Genomic DNA, 17373 nt, shown 5'->3' with positions numbered 1-17373 from the left:
ACTACCACCAAGATATAGAACCAGTAACAGTAGAAGGAACAGAGGCCTTCCAATCACCTGGTTTGAACACAACAGTCCAAACCAGTGGCTGCAAACCCTTGAGAGGGGCAGTCCAGTCTTATGGCACATGGAGACATTCAAATGACACAATTCTAAAATCTTATCAATATGTAGGTAGGTGTACACCACCAGTTTACTAGAACCCAGCACAACACAAGTAAAACATTTTACATCACAATTTGCACTGAAAATCTAGTATCAAATTTGGTGTGAGCAGTACATTGAAGCAAGGTTTTCTTTTGATTGGTTTGCAGCCTGTACCTGAAGGTAGGCATTGAGACTCAAGGAGAGAAACGAGACATCTAAAACAAAGAACTCTTAGAACTGAAAACCAGGTCTGAGAGATGCACCAGAGGTGTCTCCTTGGATCCCAGTGCTGGCCGCCAAGCTAGATGCATCACCACCCTTCTTCTACACAGCCTACATATCACTTCAGATTTTCCATTCATTTTGATTTAAATCAAACTTTGAATTATATGAACTTTTGGAAGGGTAAATCTTGATGATACCTACAAATGCTGTCCCTGTGATGCATCTAGCAGTGGTAACCGACAGACACAGGTGCCAGCCGTAAGGTGTGGCCTGGATCATGGTGTAGTATTACCAGCAGGCAAGGGATGGTAAAGCTTGCCAGAAAGTCATCTACTTTAGCTTTCACAAGCAAAATATTAAAAAGACAGTTTCAAGCAAGCTTTGATCATATAATTTCTCAGAAAGCTTTGTGCATCTGCCAACAAAGGTTTTGATAAATATTTTCAAAAACTATCTTCACACAGCTATTGTGACAATAAAAAATTAATAAAATATCCTTGAGCTAAAACTCAATAGTTAAACAAAACAGATTTCTAATGTTTAGTGCTCATAAAATAAGAAAAGCATAACAACAATGGTTTTGAATGAAGAAAATCTGTGCTTTTCCATCTTTGCCCACAACTGGACATAAGCTGGCTATCCTGTTTTGGCCCATCCAGGAGTACAACACAGCATGGACATTTATCAGACCAACTGACTGGACTGAAACACTAAGTAGAGACCATCATGCTTGAGACATTTTGCCCTTCTCATCAAAGTCCGAGCTAGCCCCTGGGTCAGACAGGCAGACCTATGAGGCTGGCAGAATTACGGGAATATGGTAATACTTGCACAGAGGGCGCTGGCACTTGCCACGTACAGAATCGCGACAAACTGTCACATGGCCATCCATCACTTCAACGTATTCTGAAAACAAACAATTAGAGCGTTGTAAGAGAGTGATACATACCTATCAAACATGCTTACATAAACGCATTCCTACTGACAGTCTACAGAGAAACATCACATAAAAGTGGTGCTAGAATGGTGACTTACCCTCTAGAAGATGCACATACTTGCATTGCGGCCGGTCACACTGGCCGGACTTAAAATCTCGGCACACTGGGAGGGTGTCCCGCAACTGGAAGTGAAGAACAGGTGACATTGAGGACACATGCACCCAGCTACAGGGCCAACACTATATCCTAGAGAGGAGCATACACATACTACATTATAAGCATACATAGAAAATAACATTGCGTTCAAATGAACTGAGCAGTGTGTTAATCAGATTAGACTACATATATTGAACAGTAAATATTTATACAGCTCCTTAGATTAATGTCATTTACATATTCAAGTAACGGCTAAGGTAAAGCTAATGACAGGATACAAGACAACCAGTCTTCATGCATTTAACAACATTTATCAATATTTGTATTTGCACAATGCAGAGGCTAAAGTGGCATGTGTGAGGATGGCGCCATGCTTTGGTGTAATGGCCTGTATTGTACAATATGGAAGTAGTTAGCTGACAGGCAGTTCTTGTGTTGTTACACCTTGTGTCATATCTAGTGTGAAGTAATGAGAGAACAGAATTCACCTTGACCCAAACACCAATATTAGTCAAGGTTAAATGCCACATATTTAAATGAGAGAAATACAATCCCATTCATTGTGTGTTTGTCTAGGGTTCTGTACACAAGCATTTTGTTTAGATAAGCAACTTGGTGCTGCATGTCTGCCGGTAGATGGAAGCATGTGAGCTAGCTCTGCGAGGAGCAGGATGCAAGAGCGGACTCACGTGTTACATCTGCCACTTGTTGTGATGTCAAATGCCCTGAATTTGGAACAAAGATTCAATAAATGTTCTCTTGTAAACTGAGAAAAGTCCTCCTACTATGAGCATTATGAAGCAACATAATACAGCCGGGCACACTGACAAGCTCGGAGAGTTCGGGGCAAGCAGAGTGTCGGATTCCTTTGACTGGTACATACACAGGGGGAGACAGAAGGACTCAAGGGGTATTACATCTTCAGGAAGGATGTACCTAGTTTGTTATTTTCAAATATATTTGTTTAAAATCTTGTATAAATGAACTACTTCTTTGACAAAGGAAATGTTACTGTTCAAAACAGCTGAATGAACAGCTGTGCAAGAGTGTGTTAGTAGGATGGTGCATCACAGTGAAAGTATGTGTTAGTATGTTAGTTTTGTGATCTGTAAAGCTGCAAGGGTGTAAGTCTATGACAGCTACATGTGTGTGGGTGTTGCCAAGACAGCTCCGTGTGTGTGGGTGTTGCTATGACAGCTGCATGTGTGTGGGTGTTGCTAAGACAGCTCCATGTGTGTTGGTGTTGCCAAGACAGCTGCATGTGTGTGGGTGTTGCTAAGACAGCTGCTTGTGTGTGGGTGTTGCCAAGACAGCTGCATGTGTGTGGGTGTTGCTAAGACAGCTGCATGTGTATGGGTGTTGCTAAGACAGCTCCGTGTGTGTGGGTGTTGCAAAGACAGCTGCATGTGTGTAGGTGTTGCTAAGACAGCTGCATGTGTGTGGGGCTTGCCAAGACAGCTGCATGTGTGTGGGTGTTGCTGAGACAGCTGCATGTGTGTGGGTCTTGCTGAGACAGCTGCATGTGTGTGGGTTTTGTTAAGAAAGCTGGGTGTGTGTAGGTGTTGCCAAGACAGCTGTATGTGTGCGGGTCTTGCTGAGATAGCTGCATGTGTGTGGGTGTTGCTAAGACAGCTGGATGTGTGTAGATGTTGCTAAGACAGCTCTGTGTGTGGGTGTTGCTAAGACAGCTGGATGTGTGTAGATGTTGCTAAGACAGCTCTGTGTGTGGGTGTTGCTAAGACAGCTGCATGTGTGTAGATGTTGCTAAGACAGCTCTGTGTGTGGGTGTTGCTAAGACAGCTGCATGTGTGTGGGTGTTGCTAAGTCAGCCGCATGTGTGTGGGGCTTGCCAAGACAGCTGCATGAGTGTGGGTGTTGCCAAGACAGCTCCGTGTGTGTGGGTGTTGCTAAGACAGCTGCATGTGTGTGGGTGTTGCTAAGGCAGCTGCATGTGTGTGGGGCTTGCCAAGACAGCTGCATGTGTGTGGGTGTTGCTGAGACAGCTCCGTGTGTGTGGGTGTTGTTAAGACAGCTGCATGTGTGTGGGTCTTGCTGAGATAGCTGCATGTGTGTGGGTGTTGCTAAGACAGCTGCGTGTGTGTGGGTGTTGCTGAGACAGCTCCATGTGTGTGGATGTTGTTGCCAAGACAGCTGCATGTGTATGGGTCTTGCTGAGATAGTTGCATGTGTGTGGGTCTTGCCAAGACAGCTCCATGTGTGTGGGTGTTGCCAAAACAGCTCCATGTGTGTGGGGCTTGCCAAGACAGCTGCATGTGTGTGGGTGTTGCTAAGACAGCTGCTTGTGTGTGGGTGTGGCCAAGACAGCTGCATGTGTCTGGGTGTTGCCAAGACAGCTGAGTGTGTGTGGGTGTTGCTATGACAGTTGATTGTGTCTGGGTGTTGCCAAGACAGCTGGATGTGTGTGGGTGTTGCTAAGACAGCTGCTTGTGTGTGGGTGTTGCCAAGACAGCTGCATGTGTCTGGGTGTTGCCAAGACAGCTGAGTGTGTGTTGGTGTTGCTAAGACAGCTGCTTGTGTGTGGGTGTTGCCAAGACAGCTCCATGTGTGTGGGTGTTGTATGACAGTTGCTTGTGTCTGGGTGTTGCCAAGACAGCTGGATGTGTGTGGGTGTTGCTAAGACAGCTGCTTGTGTGTGGGTGTTGCCAAGACAGCTGGATGTGTGTGGGTGTTGCTAAGACAGCTGCTTGTGTGTGGGTGTTGCCAAGACAGCTGCTTGTGTGTGGGTGTCTTGCTAAGACAGCTGGATGTGTGTGGGTGTTGCTAAGACACAGGTTTTTCAAAAAAGGAACTCTTATTCATTTGTGTTGGAAACTGTGTGCATATCTGAAGGTATAATAACATTTCTTTCACTTCATTTCTCTGTGAGCATAATGTTCCCTGTATCATTCATATCTACCAATATGTGTATTTAGAAAGTGACCACTACAAATTCCCAAACCTTGCCCCTAACAAGCATTTTGTGACACAGTAGTATTGTCAGATGAAGGAGATATTTTGCCCTTATACTTAAACAAAAAAGAAAACAAATCAAATCCCCTGACACTTGTGTTTCCACGGCAGAATGGATTCCCAGTAACCCTGTGATTGTTGAGAGAACAAATCCAAATAGCGGTTGTAAAATGTGCCAGCTGGCTGATTGTGTGTTATCATGAAGTTGTTCATGGCTACTGTCAGTGAACCTCCGAGGCCATCATGATAGATCACTGTAATACCACTGTGGAAACACTCACTCACTTCATTCAACAAGGTATGATGAGGACCAAAATGGTTGACTAGATCTACATAGTTCAAGAAATGAGGGACGCTTTGCAACAAATCACACATGTTCATATGAACATATGAAGAAATGAAACTTGTTATTTTCAACGCAAGTAAGTTTTAAAGTAAAACTGATTTTAGATGTTTTGATGAAAGGAATTTGCATGCATTGTACTAACACACAGGAATTAGGTACAAGTCAATAAATACCAGTAATATACTGTAAACAGCTTTATTTCTGCACCGTTAAAATATTGCGAATACCACACCAAAGACAATACTGCGACGAGATATTTTTGCGAGTTGCCGTGTTGAGATGACCCCACGATTACCAAACAATAGACAGCTTCTCTCAGAAGCTAGTTAATCTGAGTTGGCCGGAAAGTTGACCGGAAGGGGTTACAATGACGCTAATTGGTCTGTTTACACTGTCAATTGTGATGTTTTGTGTGACCATTCTGCATTCATTTGTGTTTTTAACTTATTGAGTAACTTGTGGTTTTGGTTGATGATTTCAACATTTGATGACGTGTTGCAATGAATAAAGCATGTATGTATGTATTATTTATACTTATTTTTGCGTTTTTAATTTTTGCGATTGAGTCTCGTTCGCAAAACTCGCAATAATAAAACGGTCGCAAAAAATTCCCTGTTTACAGTACATAGCTTCTGTAGTCATTATCATGTGACTAGGTCTTTAAGTCCTTCCAACACACTTTCTAAGTCTTTCCAAACACCCTGAATACCTGAACCTTTTTCACTGAGGAAATGATGAACTATCACAAATGCTGAAGTAACTTGACATCCTCAAACAAGTACTCCCACTTGATGTAGAGAAGTGTGCAAGTTGAGAATTGTAAAGTATTAACATGATGGATGTTATCAACTCCTTTCTGTTGTGTGTATGTATTTGTTGACTACTGGTTACCGTGTAGATTAGTGCTTTTAGCAGGTGATTAGATAGCTACCTGTTTATTGTCATCAAAGTACATGACACTAGCTGCATTAGAGGGGATTGGACAAGCAGGGGCCGCCACCACAGCCTCGGCTGGGGCAACAACCAGTGGATCTGTCAATCAAAGGTTGCCATGGCAACATAATGCAAATTGTGCAGGTGAAGCAGACACATGCAGAATGGCAAGAAGCACACAGGTTTGTGTAGTCAGCATGAAACAGAACAAAAATGATAAAATAACAAAATGGTGTTATGGTCTACACATGCATCCTGATCACACCTGTCTCCAGCACAACAGTGGCTCCGTGCAAGGATGGAACAAACAACATACAGTTATATCTCTGTTTATGTTTTTAAGAAGAGAGAAGACTGCTGTGGCTCAGACAGGTGTGATGAAGATGATGACAGTGATTACAAGTCAGGTGAATGGACCACATCAGTCTTGGACAAATACATACATAGCCAGACTCTCCCCCAAATTCCCAATATATAGTGCGAAGGAATGTTTGAAACTGACTGGAAACAGAATTTTTACAAGCTCAAATTACAAATATTTTGTTTATTTAATTGCAATAACAAACATTGTGGGTGATAAACAAACATGCACACAAACCAGTAAATAAGCATGTTTGTGGAAAATGTAGTCTAATAATGTCCTAACTGGTAATGTGAAATATTTTTAGCTTCTTTTTGTTAGATAGGTGCCCATTTTTAAGATTGAAGAAAAAGCAGGAATAGAAATGTGTAGACTTTTCCTCATTAGCTTTGACTTATTTATGAGCCTACCATGAATTTTGAAATTACTTGATTCTGATTGGTCAGTTAGAGGTATCTAATCACATTAACCACCTCTGATTGAAACAGCCACTTAGATGGCTGCATCACAGCAAATATTTTTAGAAAAGCGTTTTGTCATTTTAAAGTAATCATATGTACAATTATAGGTTACAAATGAGTTGCAGTTACTACAATATTCAAAATATCGGTGACAATAAATTTTGTTCAGAAAACACTATAAATGTGAAATAAAAGAGTGTAATTCAGAAAACTTGAGATTTGGCACATTTCGGTAGCTGACTGTTACATCGTACCTTCTGCGTCACAATGAGTGGAGTAGGGATTAAACATTGCAAGGCTTGCTTCAGTTTCGGGGGCCCACGTCATGCTGGCTTATGAAATAGTTGTGCTACACACTTTCAATGCCTCTCATATAAAGTATACTAGTGACAACAAATAAGGGAACTGATGAAATGACAGGGAAAATGTAATGATGAAAAATGTCTGTAAAATTAATTCTGCTTGACATTCTGACCTCCAACAATAGTGACAAATCAATTGTGTCAAATAAATCCACATTAAAAAAGTAGTTTTCTCTAAAGAAAATAGAATCTCAAGAAATGTGAACTTAAACCCACATGTCACTCAAAAAAGTTACAGTGTCATTAAATAAGGTGTCTGAAAGCCAATTTGGTGTAGAATATCTATTACCTATTGAGTTGATCATGACCCAGAATCTCCTGTGGAGAAGACTTGAGTTCTCACTACTCAGCAGAAATGGACATTTGACAAAATGCTTCCACACAAATGTTTTCTTAATTATGTGCACATGTTGATATTTTAGCCTGTGACTTTCATAAAGTATGTTGTATGCCAGTTATGGATGTAAGGCACACAGCACACAGGCAGCTGACTCCAAGACTGATGTGGGCTATTTTAGTCAATATTTAAAGCGAGACATTACATAAATACCAGTGAGCAAAATAAGTGTTAATGGATAAATTAAACGTATACCATATCCCCGAAGCACTATTATTCAACTATATTAGAAACAAATATATGTTAGTGCCAACTTGGCTTTTCTAAACAGTGTCAACGATCTGATGCTTGCATGTCTAGAGAGGGTGCTTCACTCAAATGACAGTGAAATAGTGAAATAGTTTAAAGCTGTCCATATTTTTCAGCTTTTTAAATTATTCATAAATTAAAAATCCCTTAACCCTCCTCCCACAATCTGATCAAGTGTGTACTACACGGTGCACCATAACACATAAATCATGACTTCCATTGTTAAATCCCCAGGGTGGAGAAGCGCACACAGAGATCTGTGCTGAAGGATGTTGTGCACACTGTCTGGAGATCTTTCACATGCAAGCATTTAGAGGTGTCAACAAAAACCAAAAAGAATGAAACAAAACAGAAATGTCAGTGACTGATGCACACTGAAAAGTTCATGCTCCAGTTGCCACTACCATCAAGACTATGGGTCTAGTTCCCATTCAGAAAGGATATTGGAGTGAGACAGGAGTATGACAACATAGAACGATGCAACTCTGCTCACATCACATATACACAGCAGTTCACCACTCCATGCTTTCTCAAGTTCCATTTTATTTATAACTGTATGATTCTGAGCCACTGCATGGGTGACTGGTACAGATCTGGGCCACGTGTGCAGAGAAGCTGACAGACTGCCACGACCACTGTGTATTGTCAAGCAGAGGCAATGCATGCATTGGTAGTTATATCACACAGATATACACAAAATACACCATACATTCCAATATTACTAGCATGTAATGTGTGAGCTAGCCAAGACGGCGGTGGTGGCCAAGTGGTGAGAAAAAGTAGACTTACACGTGACTGGTATATATGGTTGTTGTCCTAGCTGCATAAGGGCGGCATGTTGATATGCTCCTATAGCACTAGGCTGGTACGTCATGGGAAATCCGCTCTTAGCATCCGTCATCGCCATCCGTTTGTAAGGGGGCACAACTCCAGGGATGGCACCCTATGGGTGGCAGAGAGGACAAAAATGATTGGCCCAAAGCAAAGCAGGTGTAGGGAAATTATCATACATAAACATAAACAACAGATAGACAGCACATTATTTCTCTTGGAATGACTTGAAAGAATAGAAGAAGACAGATCAAGTAACTCAACCGACAGATCAGACATAGTGTTAAAATTAGCTTCTTCAATTGCTTTACAGAAAAAACCTCTTGAGCATTTCTAAGATTAATATTAAAGAGCTTGAAGCATCTACAAGACCAGTAGACTGGGCTAAATATCATCATTGAGGAACATTCTAGACTAGGGGACATTTGCTACTTGAGGGGAAAACTAAGACAGCTGTATAAATCACATTCGCTTCAATACCAATACTCTACTTATAGACAGATAGAGAAATATCTTTACATTGATTGGCTATCAAATTGATGTTGCAGAATCACATGACCACGGATAGATTACAACCCCTGTCCCAATTTGATAGACAAGAGTTTCAAACTGGGTGTCCTCCAGTCAGAAGCTGCCATGCAGTAGCCTGCGTGTACTGTGATGCTTGTGAGAATACTGCCAGACAATTTGGATCACGAATGAAAGGAAAATGAAATTAATTCTACAGAAAGCAAGATATGTCACTTTGTGTGTCATGTGACTGTGCAAACAATCTCTTAAAGCTTTCTACAGCTACATGCAAAGCATGATGGGAAATAGTACCAGAACAAGATCGTCTGTAGGGTCACGAGGTCGCTTCTTGCCCGCGGTCAAGACCTCAACCACTTGCGGCTAATTAGTATGCAGAGCACATGATGGCAATTGGCCAATGAAATGGCGGCATGGCAGGGATGGCGGCACATGACAACAGCAAGCAGCAAGGCATGTTGGGTGATGAAAATAAAAAAGGCACCGTCGGTCAAGATTGATACCATGCATATAAATACTCAATGTTATCTTTACAAAAAGCTTTAGAGAGAGAGACATACATCATGCCTTTATTCCAGTAAAGGAAAAGTCCTTCCCCATAATTTGAAATTAAAATATAGGTAAGTGTTTGGATAGATGCCAAGTGCTTGAGTTGTTATTATCAACAACGTGAGTAGAACCCTTAGAAGAAGACAGAGTGCCAAAATTAATAATTCATGCATATAACAAAAATTAGAAATAAAACACTTTCAGTAAAGAGTCAACCCAAAGCAAAGAGTAAGGTTTGTCTATGTGATGCTCATCAGAACATACAGAAAGCTCTCATTTATTTTGTGGGTGTGTAAGTTCAATTTGCTAAACCCTGCTGCATTTCTAGTCAAATAAGAAAAATCTGCAACAGAAGAGAATTAAACCATCAAAGCTGAAAAACAAAATGATAATGTATTTTTACAAGAGCTATCATATTAAACTATATATTCTTGTTGCAATGGCAACCATTGTTGAGCATGTCATGATTTTTAGTGTGGCAGACAAAGTGCTGTAACTATGGGGAGGTTACTACAGTTTGTCTGTTCAACTAGGAAACATACCTTTACTCCAAAATTTTTTAGGTTGATCATCCCTCGTTGAAGGAGAAATCAGATTAGTTTAAATTTATTGAAGAATTTTGATTGAGCTTGTCCTTGGGTTTTCAAAATAATAAAGGACAAAGCTTGAAGCTGATTGCAGTGTTCGGATAGCAAGTCGCATGTGTCATGTATGTGCGTGGATTGGTATATATTAGCACGTACGTACAACCAAGCGATACACCAAACGTTCACATGCAGTTTGGGTCACTGACTTGATTTGCTGAAATTGACTAATATCACCCCCTGTTGAAACTCTTAACGCTGTAACAGTCGAACATTTCGCTTCTAATTGTTTACAGAAATTAGCCATCCATTTAGTATGTACACGTGTTTCGTGTAAATGTTACGAAGATGGTTTGTGGCAGACTACGGTGTTGCTGTGAGGGCATCGTCTGGGGCTCCCAGCGCAGGTATTTACAGCTTGTACATTGGAGCTTGCGGATAGACGGATGATGGTGGATGGATGGATGTGGTCTGTATACGGGTTGGAGTGGCAGATTTGTGGATTGAAGTAGCAGGAGACAGAGCAATACCAGCAGACATGGACAGCAGGTAGCTAACGACATCAACGTTGGCTGGTCCTCTCTGCATGATATCTGAGCTAACCAGCAAGCCCCTAGCAGGATCTCAGACAGTGGTGTCATAGAGGTGAGTGACTAAAGGCGGCGGAGAGTGGTTGCAACTACAACAGGCGGGCGGGCGGGCGGGCGGTCAAGCTTGCACAATGCAGTGTTAGAGTCTAAATAGGTAGAGAGAGAGGGTGTGCTGGCTGACTCCCGGCCCACATCAAATAAAGTGTGGAGGTAGTGTAGTAGTGCCACGCTCAAACTAAACAAAAAACTATCAGCGTTTTTCAGCAAGGGGATGATGGATGGACTGACGGATGTCATATCAGGGAATGCAGCTTTCAAGTGGAGTGACCCAGCATTAGAATCTTAGGTATCTTGATGCAACCATTACAAAAAAGATTTGATACATCAGTAATTCGATGCTTTCTTCTTAACGATGATTATAAATGACAATGCCCAAGGGAAATGAATCTGTTATGAATACTTTCACATCCTTTGTAATAGATTGCATCAGATTCCCATGTATCAGGTCTAGCAATAAATAATAAGGTAGTAAAGTAAGACTCAACAAGCATAGTATGCAAGGTACTGATAGAGTGTGACTACAGACACCAGACAGCAGAGGACGGACAGATGGACGGACAGAGGAAGGAGTAAGCTGACAGACAGGTAACAGACTGACAGACAGACAGACTGTATAAGTGTGAAGTAAGCAGACGGTAGCCCTACCAGCTGAGTCTGGGTCGGGGCGTTCTGCGCAGCGACAGCGTTTGCCCGTTGTTGAGCGGCCTTAATCTGGGCCTGAAGGTGGGCCGGAGGGTGAAAATATCTACACGAATCCCGCGTACACTTCCCCTTTATGAAATCCATACACACCGTTACATGGTTGTCGGATTGGTCGACTGTTACATTGTCAGGAGGGTGAGCAAAGCGACATTCGCTAGGTTGTCGCGTGCATGTACCTCTTTGAAATTCACGACATACCTGAAATGAATGTAGAAAAGCAGAAAAAGGCATATGTTAGTACTTGCAGATGGAGCTTGGGGTGCCCCTTGAGCAACTAAAATAGCTAGCTTTGACATATGTCAGAGAGAGAAAGCAAACCAATTTACAGGAGAGAGGTGAACTAGTTTAGAATGTGCTAAAGTCTAGAAATAGTGGCTAGGGAAGCACTACATAGTTACCGTTGTTGTGACAACACACGTGGAACTAGCAGCAGTGACCATGTTAAGTCCAGCTTGTGGACATTAGGGTTACCTGCCCCTGATAAAAGCTTGTTGTAGCATATGTAAATTTAGTGCAGATGTGTGCAGTGAATTGTGAATAGAACTGTACACAAGCTGTCTAAAGCTTTAAATAAGATAGCATATTTAAATAGCCAAAGTGAAATACCCACAACCCTTTACCATGAATATTTTGTCAGTCTTTCCAATGACATTAATGATGTCTCTCTTTCAAGATGATACAAGTGTACCATTACCCATCATTCATCTATTCTAACTGGGAATTACGTCATCTGCTCAACTGATCAACTTTCTTTACCGTACATGGAGGAGTGAGTGATATTAAACTTGTATGATATTGTCTGAATTACAGAGCAAGTATGAAAACTCAGTGGTTACTAAGTGGTAATTGTGGATAGGGAAGACACTTGGGTTCTCCTTGTCTGAATGCTCGCCTTGTCTGAATGTGGGGGTACAGAGCCGAGCCAGGCCCAGCCCACTGTACTTTCTGGGAGGCAACACTTCCGCACTGTGCTCCACAGACAGAAACAACACAGAAATGTATTCATGTCAATACTACAGGAATCAACATTTCAACATACTTACACATATCTGACCACGTCGTGATAATGTTTTGCTGTGAAATTCTAATCTTGTTTCCTATCATATGACATTTGGGGAATGCTTTAGGTACAACCAAAGATACTACTTGAGGGTGGGTCGGCATCCTCTAGCAAGATGACAGAGCATATACCAGGCCCTTGCATACAAAGCATCCAGGAGAAGGAAATAAACAAATGTAGAGAGAGCTGACCTACATCTAAAAAGAAGCATTTGAGAGATGGAAGCATATTGCAGCAGAGTGCCTTCCCTTTCCAGAACACTTCAGACTAAGGCATATAAATGTAAGGACAAGCTTATACTTTCAAACGGTGCCATCCCAGCAAGTATCTACAAAAGTGGGTTCCCATGTACCTAGGTACATCATCCAAGCACACCGGGATCGGGGGGGGAGGAGAGACAGGAGGAGCTGGTGAGGACCTACCTCAAGCCTATCGGGGCGGGCTACCTTCTGCTGGCTGCTAGCTTGTATGGGTGTGGGAATGACACCTGGGATCTGCTGCGTGACCACCGTGGCTTCACTACCAGTCCCTGGCACAGCCATTGTTCCAGGCATGGACGCATTTAGGTACGGATTGAAGGCTGCCACAGCTGATGTTGGTGCAGAACTCATGTATGGCGGTGCCTGAAACATCAACATACACACACATATGCAAACAGTACTGCTGAGAACAAGTGGACAGAGTAACAACAGTTTCTACACTTGAATAGGTCTACATAGTCATTCAAGGAAAACACTGCTAATTCCGTGCTACTGGAGGTTTGAATGCTGCTGCATTGCTGGCCCGATAGAGAAATATCAGTTGTGCATCATGATCATCAGCAATTCTGCTTTTCATGGACTCAAAAAGGACAGATAAATAATCTTATTGGAATGTAAAACTGATTAGTTTCTGACTTGCTTTTCAAAATTCTTATACCTATGAAAAACCATTAAATATAGAGTATACTACAGCAGCAGCACCATCAACATACTACAAGCAACTCTGGAAGAGAGACGTTTCATCATTTGTCATGTGGGCCTTGTTCAACAAGGGCACATAATAGCTTAATTCATCTAGTCATTATAGCAACAAAAGCAATCAAATTCATTATCTAAAGAAACCAAGCATCTATCTGTTCTAAGCAAATGCTAAGCAAGCTTTAAGATTAAGAAAAGCATAGGGAGTGATGGAAGATCTTGTGTGTCGTATGCATTCTGAGTACAGTCCGATCGATATACAGATATCGCTGGGGAGTATACTGGCAACAGAAAGTTGGGACATGATGATATGATGGCTGTGGGAACAGACGCAACAGATAGGCAGACACACACAAGATCTTCCCCCTTCAGTGACTGCATGCAGATGGCAGTACTATGAAGGGTGCGTGAATAATGTAAGAATATTACCACTGACCATAAGGGGGTAATGTCCGGTGGGCAGAACTGTGGAATACGCCACGGCTTTGTTCCCGGCCTCAAACATTGAAATAAAAAGAAAAATATTCATGCAGACTAATTAGTATTGGTGTGCAAAATGTTAGAGTCCAGTGCAGCTGTAGCTGGGGGGTCAAGACACTTGCCATCTCCAAGACAATCAGTGAGACGAGCTAGACATTGACAATCTCCAAGACAATCAGTGAGACGAGCTAGACATTGACAATCTCCAAGACAATCAGTGAGACTAGCTAGACATTGACAATCTCCAAGACAATCAGTGAGTCTAGCTACCACATTGACAATCTCCAAGACAATCAGTGAGACTAGCTAGACACTGACTATCTCTGGTATAGTCTGCAAGACTAGCTAGACACTGACTATCTCTGGTATAGTCTGCAAGACTAACCTAACACTGACTATCTCTGGTATAGTCTGCAAGACTAGCCTGGCACTTACTATCTCTGGTATAGTCTGCAACTATGACACTGACTATCACTGACTATTTCAAGGATGGGCTGTTAGGCACGTCAGACACTGTGACAATTCACATTATTGTGTTATTTATAATGCTCAATCATTGATACAGTGATTCCTCGATATACAACTGCCATCAGGGAACAAGATCCTGACCATGCGTTCTAGGAAAGAGCATAGTGGCCGGAGTGGTGTGGAAATACGCGCAATAGAAATAGCCTATTATTATTATTATTAGGGCTCCAAGCCGAAAGTCGGGGGGCCCTAATGAAATCGGCCGATTTATTTTTTATTAGGACTCCAAGCTGAAAGGCTGTAGAGCCCTATTGTAATCGTTCGATTTATTATTATTATCATTATTTATTATTAATTATTATTTATTATTCCGCTGATTTTTGTACCAGACCTAGCAAAATAAGCACTGGCTCGATTTTGTTCGAATTTTGTGTGTGTTTGTAGACCGTTGGGTACTAGTGCCTGCCAAAAAGCCAAGGCCGTAGGCCCAAAGGCCAAGGGCAGATAGCTGAAAAACAGGTATTTTTTGATGATATATTTTGCCCTGGTGCTCCACAACTGCATGTCCAATTACTTTCATATCTTGCATGTATCTGCTGCTTCAGATCCTTGAAATTATTTGTTCTTTGACTTAGGTCATTGATCACGTGGTTTGGCAGCCATATTGGATTCAAGGTTTTCACAGTGTTTTTTGGGGTACCAGTCTTCAAATCACGACTCCTCTGAAACCCCAGCATGAAATGCATTCAAACTTTCTGAGAATTGTCTGCATACACAACACAACAAATTGTCTCAAGCAATTTTGGATATCTTTTTTAGTTGCGGCCATATTGGATTCAAGGTTTTCACAGGGTTTTTTGGGTACCTGTCTTCAAATCCCTACTCCTCTGAAACCCCTGCATGAAATGCATTCAAACTTTCTGAGGATTGTCTCCATACACAACACAACAAATTGTCTTAACCGATTTTGGATATCTTTTTTAGTTGCGCCTATATTGGATTTTGATTTTGATGATTTTTTCACCGAAATACTGAATAAATGGCTCAGAAAACCTAGGATTAACTTCCTTTCACTGTCAAGTGTCTTCTGTGTTATGTATACTACCCTTGAAGATGAGGGTTAGAATTGGTCTTCAGCAACCCATGCTTGTCTTCAGAGGCGATTATCGGGATTCGAACATTGTCTGGGTGGTAAAAGGGTTTAACACTCTGGTTAACTCTGGCACACGCCAATTTCGTAGCGGTGATGTCCTGCAAACGGTGACTATCTTTTTAGGGAGTTGGTACAAGCAAATCCTTTGAGGATTGGAACATGAGGATTCAAGGTCGGAAATGGGTTAAGAACTCACCGGGACCCATGTGGTGATGTCTCACAAGCGGTTCCCTATGTTTGACGGCGTTGGTACAAGCAAACCATATGTGGATTCGAACATGGACGGCGTCTGAAATGGGTGTAGAACATCCCGGGAGGTTCTGGGACGCGTCAATGTCATAGCGGCAATGTCTTGCAAGCGTGTCCTTACTTTTGACGGCGTCGGTACAACGAAACCATTTGGGGATTCGAACATGGACGGGGTCGGAAACAGGTTTGTCACTTTATCTAAGCAATGCGACAGAAACTGACGAACTCAGAACGCTTATCCGTTTAACTGAAGCTCAAATGACAAAGAAGTGACAGCCTGTTAAAGAGTCACCATGCCTAAAGGCTGAAGAGCCCTAGTGTTATCGTTCGATTTAATATTATTATTATTCCGCTGATTTTTGTACGAGAGCTAGCAGAATAACCACTGGCTCGATTATGTTCAAATTTTGTATGTGTATGAAGACCGTTGAATACTAGATTCCGCCAGGCCGTAGCCCCAATGGCCAAGGTCATTAACTGAAAAACAAGTATTTTTTGACGATGTATTTTGCACTATTGCTCCGCAACCGCTTGTCCAATTAATTTCAAACCTTGCACGTATCTGCTGCTTTAGTTCCTTGACATTTTTGGTTCTTTGACTTTGGTCATTGGTCACGTGGTTTGGCAGCCATATTGGTTTTCACACGGTTTTTGGGTACCAGTCTTCAAATCCTATCTCCTCTGAACCCACTGCATGAAATGATTTCAAACTTTCTGAGAATTGTCTCCATCAAACTCTGTTAGCCGTTTTTGGATATCTTTCTTAGTGACGACCCTATTGGATTTTGATTTTGATAATTTTTTTCACCGAAATTTTACTTTAAAGATCATATTTTGTAAGGTTCTCCACAGAAACTATTGAAAGTTTACATGAAGTTAGTCGGACATATGTACCTCATCTTTTGTTCTTTGTTGCATGCTAAAAGTAACACCACTTGGTGGTAATATTTGATTAATATTTGGGACACCCCTGGAACACGCCAATTCGTAGCAGCAATGTCAGGTGACTATTTTTGAACGGAGTTTGTACAAGCAAACCCTTTAAGGATTCGAACATGTTTAAGGTCGGAAATGGGTTTAGAACAGACTTCGACACCCCTGCATATGACAATTTCATTGCGGCGATACCCTGCAAGTGGTGCCTACATTTGACGGATTTGGTACAAGGAAACCCTTTAAGGATTCGAACATGGACGTTTGTGCGCAGTGTTACTTGGAGCCCGTCATTGCTGCTAGCAGCTTTAATTAAGGCTCCAAGCCGAAAGGCTGGAAGCCCTTTTGTAATCGGTCGATTTATTATTTATTAGGCCTCCCTGCCTACAAGGCAATAGCGCTATTGTAACTGTTCGATTTATCATTATCATTTATTATTTATCCGGCGTTTTTTGTTCCAATCGTAACTCAAGAACCAGTAGCCAGAAGCTCTTGAACTCTTGCACCAAGATACCTTAGGTCCTGGAGCAGATACCACAAAAATCCCAAGGCTCTAGGCTCAAGGACTAAGGGCAGGTAACTCAAAACAATTTCAAAATTTCGAATTTCAACAGCTCATATCTCCGAAACTAAGGCTCCAATAACTTCCAAATTTCTTGTACATGTGCAGAATCAGATACCC

The 17373-nt window shown here is 41.8% G+C and overlaps 1 protein-coding gene across 12 annotated transcripts in view; it reads right to left on the bottom strand.

Moving 5' to 3' along the window:
- Positions 1-1189: 1189 nt before the first annotated feature.
- Positions 1190-17373, bottom strand: part of LOC139448541 (muscleblind-like protein 2a) — a 329809-nt gene continuing 313625 nt past the window's right edge. For 10 of the 12 annotated variants that reach the window (XM_071230102.1, XM_071230101.1, XM_071230099.1 and 7 more), the window contains 7 exons: positions 13845-13904; positions 12872-13072; positions 11480-11587; positions 8335-8488; positions 2156-2191; positions 1408-1492; positions 1190-1278 (listed from right to left, as the gene is read on the bottom strand). In XM_071230102.1, the coding sequence (XP_071086203.1) occupies positions 1458-1492; positions 2156-2191; positions 8335-8488; positions 11480-11587; positions 12872-13072; positions 13845-13904 (594 nt within the window). In that variant the 3' untranslated portion in view covers positions 1190-1278; positions 1408-1457. Of the gene's footprint in view, positions 1279-1407; positions 1493-2155; positions 2192-8334; positions 8489-9198; positions 9268-11332; positions 11588-12871; positions 13073-13844; positions 13905-17373 lie in introns of all 12 variants that reach the window. The other 2 variants (XM_071230111.1, XM_071230110.1) reach the window with 2 other exon arrangements.

The sequence above is a fragment of the Haliotis cracherodii genome, unplaced genomic scaffold (assembly GCF_022045235.1).
Source record: "Haliotis cracherodii isolate W230 unplaced genomic scaffold, xgHalCrac1.p SCAF_7, whole genome shotgun sequence".
Taxonomy (NCBI): domain Eukaryota; kingdom Metazoa; phylum Mollusca; class Gastropoda; order Lepetellida; family Haliotidae; genus Haliotis; species Haliotis cracherodii.
Note: the sequence above shows the minus strand (reverse complement) of the source record. Positions and strands in the feature narration are given on the sequence as shown.